Source organism: Somniosus microcephalus, chromosome 30, assembly GCF_052327205.1.
Source record: "Somniosus microcephalus isolate GS21.2 chromosome 30, FLI_Smic_1.0, whole genome shotgun sequence".
Classification (NCBI taxonomy): domain Eukaryota; kingdom Metazoa; phylum Chordata; class Chondrichthyes; order Squaliformes; family Somniosidae; genus Somniosus; species Somniosus microcephalus.
In genome coordinates, this window is record NC_141016.1 from 15,863,793 (window position 1) to 15,876,518 (window position 12,726).

Below are 12,726 nucleotides of genomic sequence, written 5' to 3' on the forward strand. Positions count from 1 at the left end.
AGGCAGTGCATTCAGACTCTTACTATCTTGACTGGGCAAATTGGTCAGTTTGTTTATGACCAGAGGCCTTTTTAAATTTTAGATTCTGTAAAGAAGACAGATTCAGTTGATTCAAGTTCCAGAGATGAACTAGTGTGACCGGTGTCAGTTGTAAAGCAGAATAAAATGATTTCTTGTCCTGGTTTTAGCTTTCCAGCGCACCTATTCGTCTGGTTTGAAGTTAAATCAAGCTGCCCTCCAGGTTTTTTTCAAATTCATTCACGGGATGTAGACGTTGTCGGCAAGGCCAGCATTTATTATCCATCCCTAACTGCCTTCAGTTAAGGCCATTTCAGTTAAGAGTCGACCACATTGCTGTGGGTCTGGAGTCACAAAGAGGCCAGACCGGGTAAGGACGGCAGATTTCCTTCAACAGTCTGGTAGTTTCATTGTTTTAAGGTGCCTTTTTATTCCAGATTTATTTAATTAATTAATTGAATATAAACGCCCCAGCTGCCATGGTGGGATTTGAACTCTTCTCTCTCTGGATCATTAGTCCAGGCCTCTGGGTTACTAGTCCAGTAATACAACCACTATGCTACTGTACCTCCTCCACAGCTTGAGGGAGGAGCAGAAGCACTTGGATTTTCACTTTTCCTTTAGCCTAGAATTAGTTGAGAAAAGGGTGACGTAAATTGCAATCTTAAACAAAGAGCCCAGGGCTCTCCTGCTGAAAGTCCTATGCAGCAGCTCCCAAAGCAGGAATTGTATACCGGAGTTCTCCACAAAGGGAATGGTAGATTACCTCCCGGGTCTCCCCACAGCAGGCACCGTTCCCCCAGCCAAGGGGCTGGCAGGAGGCACACCCCAACCTTTGGCACTGCCCGTTTTGTTGTGGCTGCCGGGAGACAAGTGAGGGCAACGTGGCTGATTCAGCTCCAGATCCTGTGCCACTTTAAGCCATGACTGGTGATCTGTTGTCTGGGAAACTGAGAGCACAAGCCCAATTGGGGATGGAGTATATGGAGTATGGAGTAGGGAAGTCTTGCTACAACTGTACAGGGCGCTGGTGAGACCACACCTGGAGTACAACGTGCAGTTTTGGTCTCCTTATTTAAGGAGGGATATACTTGCATTGGAGGCAGTTCAGAGAAGGTTCACTAGGTCAATTCCTGAGATGAAGGGGTTGTCTTATGAAGAAAGGTTGAGCAGGTTGGGCCTATACTCATTGGAATTTAGAAGAATGAGAGGTGATCTTATTGAAACATATAAGATTCTGAGGGGGCTCGACAGAGTAGATGCTGAGAGGATGTTTCCCCTCGTGGGGGAATCTAGAACTAGGGGGCACAGCTTCAGGATAAGGGGTCGCCCATTTAAAACGGAGATGAGGAGGAATTTCTTCTCTCAGAGGGCGGTGAATCTTTGGAATTCTCTCCCCCAGAGAGCTGTGGAGGTGGAGTCAGTGAATATATTCAAGGCGGAGATTGACAGATATTTGAGCTACAGGGGAGTCAAGGGTTATGGGGAGCGAGCGGGAAAGTGGCATTGAGGCCAAGATCAGATCAGCTATGATCTTATTGAATGGTGGGGCAGGCTCGAGGGGCCGAATGGCCTACTCCTGCTCCAATTTCTTATGTTCTTATGTAATTTCAAGGCTCCGTGGTACAGCACACTGGGGCACCACTGCGTGGCACGGTACGCTGGTACTCTGTGCAGCTCGGTGCCCAGCACCTAGAATTTCTATGCCAGAATTGACCCAGATTCAGTTACCTGCTGGTGCGAAGGTTTTCTCATTTACCTGTTGGTCAGTGGCCCTACCAATGGATTCACCAGGAGCTGCACAATGGCTTTGGAGGCAAATAACAAGCCAACGCGAACATTTTCCTCTGCAAGAAATGAGTCGTTCCTGCTGCAGTGGGCCCCTCCAGTGGCCGGCCTCAAGCCTAGAATGGCAGCCTCTGTAGTGTTCCTCCATTCAAACCCTTCCGTCTCGCTCTCGGCTCCTGCAGTGTTCTTCCCAATCGTAAGATCCACGCCACTGGAATTGGGGAAGTCAGGGGAGGGAGTGGGGAGCAGTGCTGGAGGCTGCTGTAGTGATGCTGAGCTATTCATTTCTGCGTTATGTTTCTCGTACAAGAAACTGGGGATGATGGGTACTGAAACAGAAAACGGATCATTATTGTTGACCAGCGTTTAAAATCCCATTAGCTGTAGAATGAAAAGTTGCGGTGCACTTTTATTCTCTCCCTCTGTAGCCTGTCGCCTAGATGATAGCACATTGGAAAAATGGCTCAGCTCTCTGAAGCCTTGGAATACAGCCTTGACCAAGGGCAATGGCTCTTTGTAACAACTATGAGTTATCATTTGGAGACACGTGCCACTGGAGATATCTATATGTGTCATCTCTTTACATTACTTAGAGATAAGATGGGGAGACAGCCCAATAAGGTAAAGTGTTGTTCTGCTAACATGCTGCCCTACAGCGTGGGAGATTGTAGATTCTAACCATAATTTCCCACATAGTTTCTTCCTACATTCAAGTTGGTTGGGCAGATACCGAGCCACGGCAAGGAACTTCCCCGGAGAAACACTGTGGACCACGTCAAGCTGGACCTTCTAAGGGTGGCTCAGAATGGTCACTGTTGGAGGCCTGGGAGCAGATTGCCGAGCTTCCCTCTTGGCTGGGACGGGGTGTGGGGGGCGGGGGGAATAGCTAACAAAAATAAAGGAGGAGGAAGAAGAGCTACTGTCTACTTTCTCTGCCACTGCTGTTCATTATAGTATGAGGAGCTGGAGCAACTCTCACTGTTCTCACCAGTTCAACAGACCAACTGGTGCAGTTGCCAGATTGTAAAAGTGATTCAAAAAATTGTAGCTGTAAATCAAAAGCACTTCAGAGAGTGAGAGCGTTGTGGCAGTGTGGGAGGAGTAATGGAACTGGTTCTCTCTTGTAAAGTTAACACTTGACTAAGACGCCGTGCAGTCCCCTACTCACGGACAACTTCCTCTTCCCAGTACTGCAGGAATGAAAGAGAACAGGTTGTTGCTGAGCGTCAAAAAGACACAAGCATCTATTATTTTGCTCCTGTAGTCGGTGAAAACTGATTCCTCTTTAGACAGACAGTTTACATGAAAGTCGGCAGACATTGAAAAATACAGCACATTAAAGACTTTGGCCCCGATATTTAAAGGGAGGCGGGGAAGGAGCAGTGGTGGGGTGGGGGGTTGTAGTGGCCAGGAATCCCGGAACGATGGGCAACACGGAGGTCCTGCCCAATTTAACGGCAGGACCTCATTTGAATTTTTTGTCTCTGATTCCCGGCCGGTTGCCAGCCAGATTGAGAGGCTGACTGGCTGTCGGGCGGGAAGCCTGCAGCGCAAGGCCGCAGCCAGGAAGCAGAGAGGAGGGAGGGAGGGAGGGGGAAGAGATTGCGGGGGGGGGGAGCTTCAGATCGCGGATCGGGTGGTTCGGATCGCGCGGGAAGCGGGGATGGGTTGATCAGCGAATTGCGCGGAGGGAGACCGATCGTGACAGGTTAGCTTGGGAGGGCCGGGGTGGGGAGGAAGCCGTCCCGCTCCTACTGGCCCTCAAGCAGTGCTGGAAAGGCACTTCGCTGCTCAATCCGACCGTTCTCGCCTCCCTTCAGTTGCCAGGTTTCCCAAGCCCTGGGAAACCTGGCCCGCAGCCATTCAATATTAAAGCCTGCTAAAATTTGAACCACACAGCGTCATCAGCATATTTAAATAACTGACCCCACCTATGGCGAGTAGGTCAGCCGCCCGTCTCCCAACCCGCCTCCATTAAAACCGGAAGTGGAAGCGTTGGAGGCGGGTTGGGGTTGGTATTCAGATTTTTGAAATTTTAACTCCCGCCCGTTGGGGTTTAAAATTCCCATTTTGAGTTCCCAATACAGGGTGACTGAATGATAGAACAACTGTGATTTCTACCATGGAAATTTAACCAACAAGCAAGATGGTGCGCAAGATGATTGTTCAGTATGCAAGGGCGTTGGTCCCCACAGTGTGCGAGAGGCTCGGCCCCACAGTGTGCGAGAGGCTCGGCCCCACAGTGTGCGAGAGGCTCGGCCCCACAGTGTGCGAGAGGCTCGGCCCCACAGTGTGCGAGAGGCTCGGCCCCACAGTGTGCGAGAGGCTCGGCCCCACAGTGTGCGAGAGGCTCGGCCCCACTGTGTGCGAGAGGCTCGGCCCCACAGTGTGCGAGAGGCTCGGCCCCACAGTGTGCGAGACGCTCGGCCCCACAGTGTGCGAGACGCTCGGCCCCACAGTGTGTGACGCTCGGCCCCACAGTGTGTGAGACGCTCGGCCCCACAGTGTGTGACGCTCGGCCCCACAGTGTGCGAGACGCTCGGCCCCACAGTGTGCGAGAGGCTCGGCCCCACAGTGTGCGAGAGGCTCGGCCCCACAGTGTGCGAGAGGCTCGGCCCCACAGTGTGCGAGACGCTCGGCCCCACAGTGTGCGAGACGCTCGGCCCCACAGTGTGCGAGACGCTCGGCCCCACAGTGTGCGAGACGCTCGGCCCCACAGTGTGCGAGAGGCTCGGCCCCACAGTGTGCGAGAGGCTCGGCCCCACAGTGTGCGAGACGCTCGGCCCCACAGTGTGCGAGACGCTCGGCCCCACAGTGTGCGAGACGCTCGGCCCCACAGTGTGCGAGACGCTCGGCCCCACAGTGTGCGAGACGCTCGGCCCCACAGTGTGCGAGACGCTCGGCCCCACAGTGTGCGAGACGCTCGGCCCCACAGTGTGCGAGACGCTCGGCCCCACAGTGTGCGAGACGCTCGGCCCCACAGTGTGCGAGACGCTCGGCCCCACAGTGTGCGAGACGCTCGGCCCCACAGTATGTGAGAGACTCGACCCCACAGTGTGTGAGACACTTGGCCCTTCAATATTGCTCCCCTATTCTATCTGAAGGACAGAATGTGATGTTTTATTTGACTCTCTCCAGATAATATTAGACTTGAACTTACCAATGACAGTTAGCAGGGTATAGTCCAGAAAGAGTGCTATATAAACAATAACTAGCACCATTATCCTGGACTGCCTCGCCGCCTTCAGCCACTGCCATGGTTGGCACTCCTTTACGCATGTCACCATTTCGGCCCCAGCGAGTAGGTTTGATCGGCACTTTTACACACCTGAAACAACCAAAACATTGCTCATCAGATGCAGGCGACACCAGCCCCTGCCCCTAATTAACAGCATTAAATACCACAGGCTAATGATGGGTATCGAGGAGACTCTAAACAGAAACAATCAGGGTGTCAATCTCCTCGAATTCCCAGCTGAGCCTGTGACACTCGCCCCCTGGCAGAAGCCTACGACCAGATGCAAGTGGTCAGGTCTCTTTGGTAATAGCCCGTCATTCCAGTCCTGGAGTTAAAATAATTCTCAAAACATTTTGGTTCCATTTGCACTAGTACAGGCACAATGGGCAGAGTTGGCCTCTTTCTGTGGTGTCATTTCTGTTCTGTGTAAACAGAAGAAAGAAAGACTTGCATTTATATAGCGCCTTTCATGACCTCAGGATGTCCCAAAGCGCTTTACAGCCAATGAAGTACTTTTTTTTTGAAGTGTAGTCACTGTTGTAATGTAGGAAACGCAGCAGCCAATTGCGCACAGCAAGCTCCCACAAACAGCAATGTGATAATGACCAGATAATCTGTTTCAGTGATGTTGATTGAGGGATAAATATTGGCCAGGACATCAGGGATAACTTCCCTGCTCTTCTTCAAAGTAGTGCCTTGGGATCTTTTACGTCCAACTGAGGGAACAAACGGGGCCTTGGTTTAACGTCTCATCCAAAAGACGGCACCTCCGACAGTGCAGCACTCCCTCAGCACTGCACTGGAGTGTCAGCCTAGCTTTATGTGCTCAAGTCTCTGGAGTGGGACTATGAACCCACGGCCTTCTGACTCCGAGTCGAGAGTGCTACCCTCTGAGCCACGGCTGGCATTACAGGTAGTGAGGGATAGTGGGGAGGGGTGGGAGGAGCCTGAACTTAATGTCTTCTGACTCAGGCAAGAACAATACAAACTGAGCCAAGATAACACACTGACGTTACAGGAATAATGCAAGATGATCTTGGGTCTCCAAGCCCGAGGGTGCAGCTCAATGTTGAATTCAGGGACTCCTTCATGAGTGTGAAGACGGGTAACTCACAATCTGTGTGGGCTGTGAGCACAGGGAAGCAGCTTAAACTGGCCCTTGGTGGCCAGTTCCTCAGACACGTCCAGCGTCAGCTCTCTTCACTTTGCAATAGTCTTACTTGAGTGCTCAGCAAAACCTCACCTCTAGTTTGGACAGGTCAACCCCAGGAAGCACTCGGGATTTAAGGAGGTTTTCCTGATATAAATGCGATGAATTTAATATGAATTGAGTGGGCATTAAAAGGTTTTGGGGAACCAGATTCACCTGATGGTTCTGTGTGACATCTCCCCACCCCTCACACATAGGCCGCGATTTTGCCAGTGCTCAGAGGGCGGGTTCGGAGGCGGGTCAGCTGTTAAATTCGAAACGATTGACGGCAGGTTGGGAACCTGCCGCGAACGCGCCTCCATGTAAGTTTCCAAAGTGTCGGGTCTGCGATTTCTGAACAGACCCGACACCAAGCGGCAGGTGAGACATTTAACATAGTGAACTGCTTGTTAAGTTCTTGCTAACTGCTATTTTAGAAGAAACATAGTAAAATAGGAGCAGGAGTAGGCCATTCGGCCCTTCGAGCCTGCTCCGCCATTCAATATGATCATGGCTGATCCTCTATCTCAATACCATATTCCCGCTCTCTCCCCATACCCCTGTGTCTAGAAATCTATCTCCTTCTTAAATATATTCAGTGACTTGGCCTCCACAGCCTTCTGTGGTACAGAATTCCACAGGTTCACCATCCTCTGAGTGAAGACATTTCTCCTCATCTCAGTCCTAAATGTCCTACCCCGTATCCTGAGACTGTGCCCCTCGTTCTAGACCCCCCCAGCCAGAGGAAACATCCTTCCTGCATCCAGTCTGTCTAGCCCTGTCAAAATTTTATACCTTTAAATGAGATCCCCTCAAATTCTTCTAAACTCCAGTGAATACAGGCCTAGTCGACCCAATCTCTCCTCATACGACAGTCCTGCCATCCCAGGAATCAGTCTGGTGAACCTTCGCTGCACTCCCTCTATGGCAAGTATATCCTTTCTTAGGTAAGGAGACCAAAACTGTACAAAATACTCCAGATGTGGTCTCACCAAGGCCCTGTATAACTGTAGTAAGACATCCTTGCTCCTGTACTCAAATCCTCTTGCTATGAAGGCCAACATACCATTTGCCTTCTTAACTGCTTGCTGCACCTGCATGTTTACTTACAGTGACTGGTGTACAAGGACACCCAGGTCCCTTTGTACATCAACATTTCCCAATCTATCACCATTTGAATAACACTCTACCTTTCTGTTTTTCCTACCGAAGTGGATAACTTCACATTTATCCATGTTATACTGCATCTGCCATGTATTTGCCCACTCACTCAACTTGTCTAAATTGCCTTGAAGCCTCTTTGCATCCTCCTCACAACTCACAATCCCACCTAGTTTTGTGTCGTCAGCAAACTTGGAAATATTACATTTGATTCCCTCATCCAAATCATTGATCTATATTGTGAATAGCTGGGGCCCAAGCACTGATCCCTGCGATACCCCACTAGTCACCGCCTGCCACCCCGAAAAAGACCCATTTATTCCTACTCTCTGTTTCCTGTCTGTTAACCAATTTTCAATCCATGCCAGTATATTACCCCCAATCCCATGTGCTTTAATTTTGCACACTAACCTCTTATGTGGGACTTTATCAAAGGCCTTCTGCAAATCGAAATACACCACATCCACTGGTTCTCCCTTATCTATTCTATCAGTTACATCCTCAAAAAACTCCAGTAGGTTTGTCAAACACGATTTCCCTTTCATAAATCCATGTTGACTTTGTCTAATCCCGTTGATTTTCTAAGTGTCCTGTTATCACATCCTTTATAATAGACTCCAGCATTTTCCCTACTACTGATGTTAGGCTAACCGGTCTGTAGTTTCCTGTTTTCTTTCTCCCTCCTTTTTTAAATAGTAGGGTTAAATTTGCCACCCTCCAATCTGCAGGAACTGTTCCATAATCTATAAATAACTTTGGAAGATGACAACCAATGCATCCACTATTTCCCTGGCTACCTCTTTTAGTACTCTGGGATGCAGATTATCAGGCCCACTCCCCTGCTATTTCTCCATAACCTTGCTAATGTTTCCTTTCCAAGTATATATCCAATTCCCCTTTGAAAGTTACTGTTGAATCTGCTTCCACCACCCTTTCAGACAGTGCATTCCAGCTCACAACAACTCACTGTGCAAAAAGAAATGTCTCCCCATCTCCCCTCTGGTTTATTTTGCCAATTATCTTAAATCCGTCTCCTCTGGTTACCGACCCTCCTGCCAGTGGAAACAGTTTCTCCCTATCTACTCTACCAAAACCCTTCATAACCTTCATTAAATCTCCTATTAAACTTCTTAATCGTGTGTGCAGGATAAATCTAAAAGGTGACCATCCAATCATAGCTGTATGTACATGAGTATGAGTATTCTATGGTTATTTTCTACTAAAAAGAGAACATTTCTTATCGTGGTCTCCTCATTAGATTCTATGATTCTATTAGATTTCAACTTTGCTTTTTACCTTATTTAAGTTCAGTAGCAAAACAGTGTTTGTCTCATTTAACAATCCCGCGCTTACCTCCTCCACAGAGTGCTATCCGCTCCGGTTTATGGTCTGTGCTGTTTCAGCTGGAGACGGATATGAAGAGAAACGTTTTTATGACTAGAATTTAATAAAGGATCCCAAACAAAACGTAGCCTGCAAAGCCGCTGCTTCCCTGCGTCAGTGCAGGAGGAAATGAGTCAGGTACAGGGCTTCGTTTGGACAGGACAAGGAGAGTTTAACATTGCTGTGATTTGTTTGCTCAAGAAGATAATCTCTGTTCAAACCTATTCGCCTTGTCTCCGCAGTTTGATGATTTCAGATCTTCCATTGATCCTTTGAGGGCTGAAGCACCGAGAGCAGACAATTGCTGAAAACTTACAATTCTTTTTGTTAATTCAGACAGTTTACAATAAGAACTGTTCTCTTTTTAGTAGAAAATAATCATAGAATAAGGCAGAAGAATGAAAGAGTGAATGACACACAGCTAACACACTGCACGTACAGTGGCAAGGATGCTGGGGAGCAGTCATTTTGGTTCACAACAAGAAGTCAAACAGGGTCTATCAGGGTGCGGCCACAAATACCCCAGACCACGTTTAAAAAAAGAAAGAAATTCCTTTGTCTGCACAGGCAATTTTCTAAGCTAGGAAAGCTAGGAAAAGACTGCAGATTTTATCCAGTATCCCTTGGTTACTGTTGGTGATGATGTTTCATTTATTAACTGTGGGGGGGGTGGGGGGTCTGCCCAGTGTCTGATAACCATTATCTTGCCAACATTAATAGCAGAATCAACCGCACGTCTCAGAATTAACTTCACATATCACCAAATATTCCCAGTGTAGCTAACTCGAGAGGGAGCATGTGAGGTATCTTACCTTTCCACTGTTTGCATCTCCAGTACTGATTGTCGGAGGTGATTCCCTCTCGCTATCCCACCATATTGCCCTTTCTCCATATCTTCTCAGTCTGGTTTTCTGTTGAGGCTGAGGCTTCCTTTAGCTCTGGGGCTGATATCATATCCCCCCTCCCTTCCTCGACTTGATTGTAGCAGCAGGTTGAAGCCTTACCCCTGATCAGGAAAATCCGTAATAAAAATTCCCAAGCATGTGTAGGAGAGCCCAACAAGAATAAAGGAGAAAAGAGGGCAATGAGATAAAAGAACCAGTCTGTCATCTTAACCAGGCTGCCCGTAGATACGTCAAGACCTCACTATCTCCCTTTACTCTCCTGTAGCTCTCTACCATTGCAGTTTTCCCATACACAGTCCCATCATCTCAGCTTTGGCCTTTCATGTGGTCTTTTTGCACCTGGGACTCATCCCATTACCTTACGATGGTGCCAATCTTTAACCATGCACTATACAGTCCTTGCAGGTTGCTGTCTTCACATCAGAACTCATGGTATTACTGCGCACAGACCATTCCTCCTTCAGTGCTGGTCACCCTGTGCGCCCAGTTGATACTCAGCATCCACTTTGCACAGCGCATTCTAGACGCATCCAATCTCTCCTCAGCACTGTACAGAAGTGTCAACTCGACATTAGCTTTATACACTCTTCATATCCCATGATGATACTACTTTCTTTAGTCTGTCAAAAACACTTTCAAAAGCAATACTTCTCTTACCACTTTCTTGCAACCCCTTCACAATGAATATATCTCTTCCATTTCTGCATCATCAATCTTCACTCATTTGTGTGCTTCCTTGGGCTATAGAAAGACTTGCATTGATAACACCGGATGTCTCAAAGCACTTTACAGCCAATGAAGTACTTTTGGAGTGTAGTCACTCTTGCAAATTGGGAAACGCGGCAGCTAATTTGCGCAAAGCAAGCTCCCACAGACAGCAATGTGATAATGACCAGATAATCTGTTTTTGTTATGTTGGTTGAGGGATAAATATTGGCCAGGACACCAGGGATAACTCCCCTGCTCTTCTTCGAAAAATGCCATAGGATCTTTTATGTCCACCTGAATGGTCAGGCAGTGCCTCGGTTTAACATCTCATCCGAAAGACGGCACCTCCGACAGTACAGCACTCCCGGAGTATCAGCCTAGCTTTATGTGCTCAAATCCCTGGAGTGGGACTTAAACCCACAACCTTCTGACTCAGAGGGAAGTGTTCTACCCACTGAGCCACAGCTGACATAATCTTGATATTTGGAAGATTGATGTTGAGCCCCACTAGCAGAGATATGGAGAGGTGGCTAACAACAGACCACACTGGAGGGCTGTGCTGCATCAAGGAGCCAAAGAGCCTGCAGAGAGATGATTGAGAGAGAAAAGAGCAAAGCGCGTCAGGATTTAAGAGGCAATACTATGCTGGCTTCATCATCTGACCCCGTGATTTCTGACTGCACCAGACTGTGGCAAGGCCTGAGAATTGGACTCACAGTGTTGCAGCATAGCAAAGTAATTAAACTGCTTTGCTGCTTATATCATCGTCTTGTGCCACATTGTAATTTGGGATGGGTTAAAATAGTAATAAATAGGAAAAATAAAACAGAGGAACCCTAACACAGAAGTAGAAATGTTTGCAAATGAACTCTGTTGGTTACTGACTGCTAGTTAGCAAGAAATGTATCATATTGTAGGTACACAAGTATGTTATTCACATAATTCCAGTTTGCAATCCTGTTGAATAGTTTAGGCATGTGTAGCCACACTCATTGCTGCCATCCTGTGGTCAAGTTCACAACTTTCATACAGTTTATCCAGAAGCATTGTAAAGAATAATCATTTGACAGTTCTTCACTCACTTAAACATTTATTCCAAACATTGTAGATTTTTGTGCAGCCGCCATTGTTGCTTTCTAATTTGCAGGTTTTTGAGCAGCATCAAAAATAGGTTGTGAAGCAAAGATTTGCTACCAGTCATCGCAATATCAGTGTGCACAGAAAGGTTTTTTCTGCTGCTCCTGTGAGAGGAAAATGGAATTAGTTAGTGAGGGAATTGGAGTATAGAAGACATGACATTAAAAGGGAACACAATCCCAAGACTGCCTTGTTTCCCAGATTGAAGGTTTAGTGTAGATCCAGGCTGAAACACGAAGTTAGCATTTACTACACTCAATCGCACCTTATTCCATAAATCAACATTGGGAATAGGAAAATATGTGTTGTTACTTTAAACTCATTTTTTCAGTGGTGAACAAATTTTGTGTGAAGATGAAAAATGTCAATACAGATATAATTACATTTATATAGTACCTTAAGTGTTTTACAAGCAATGGATTCATTTATGAAGTGCAGCTACTTTTGTTATGACGCACAACAAGGTCCCGCAAACAGCAAATGAATGAATGAGCGAGTCACAGAGAACCAGCTAGAATAAACGTCATAATTTACCACTGCAACATTTCCATTTACAAACCAGCCACCTGTGTAGTTTCTCTGACAAAGACTATGGGCTGGATTTTGCTACGGGGGCGGTTTGGGGTCGTGTTCCCCACATTTCGTGTTTCCCACATGAATCCTGAACGATGTGGGAAATTGATGCAATTTTGATTTTATAGCCCAATTGATTCCCCACGTGTGGGAACCCCTAGCCGGAGAGCTTTTCAGGTGGGAAGCTTGCCTCCGATGACATCATCACTGCTGCTTCATTTAAGGGCTTCCACAAGCCTTGCTCACTTCAGCAGACTGCCAAGCTTCTGGCCCTGGCAGCTGCTGCTACCATCATCAATCATGGCGACACATCGGAGTAAGGCATCCCCCAGATTTGACGAGGCAGCCCTCCGGGCATTGGTGGAGGGAGCGACAGAGAGCAGGGAGGTGCTCTTCCCCTCCTCGGGGAGGAAGAAGCCACCCCAGCAAACCAAGGCTGTGTGGCTGAGGGTGGCAGAGCAGGTGAACGCCAGCTCGAATACCAGCAGAACATGGATCCAGTGTCGGAAACGCTTCCATGACCTTCTGCGCACTGGAAAAGTGAGTATGATGTTCCCATCACTCTTAATCTGATCCCCATTGCCTTTCCTCACCAGCTCTCAGCTTTACCAATCTCTTCCTCCACA

At 47.8% G+C, this 12,726-nt stretch overlaps 1 protein-coding gene across 1 annotated transcript in view; it reads right to left on the minus strand.

The window, feature by feature from the left end:
• Nucleotides 1–5,133, minus strand: part of slc18a1 (solute carrier family 18 member A1) — a 31,385-nt gene extending 26,252 nt beyond the window's left edge. The window contains exons 1-2 of the mRNA XM_085971055.1: nt 4,967–5,133; nt 1,778–2,135 (exon numbers count right to left, since the gene is read on the minus strand). Of these exons, the coding sequence (XP_085827181.1) occupies nt 1,778–2,135; nt 4,967–5,093 (485 nt within the window). The 5' untranslated portion in view covers nt 5,094–5,133. The remainder of the gene's footprint in view (nt 1–1,777; nt 2,136–4,966) is intronic.
• Between the last annotated feature and the right edge of the window lie 7,593 nt (nt 5,134–12,726).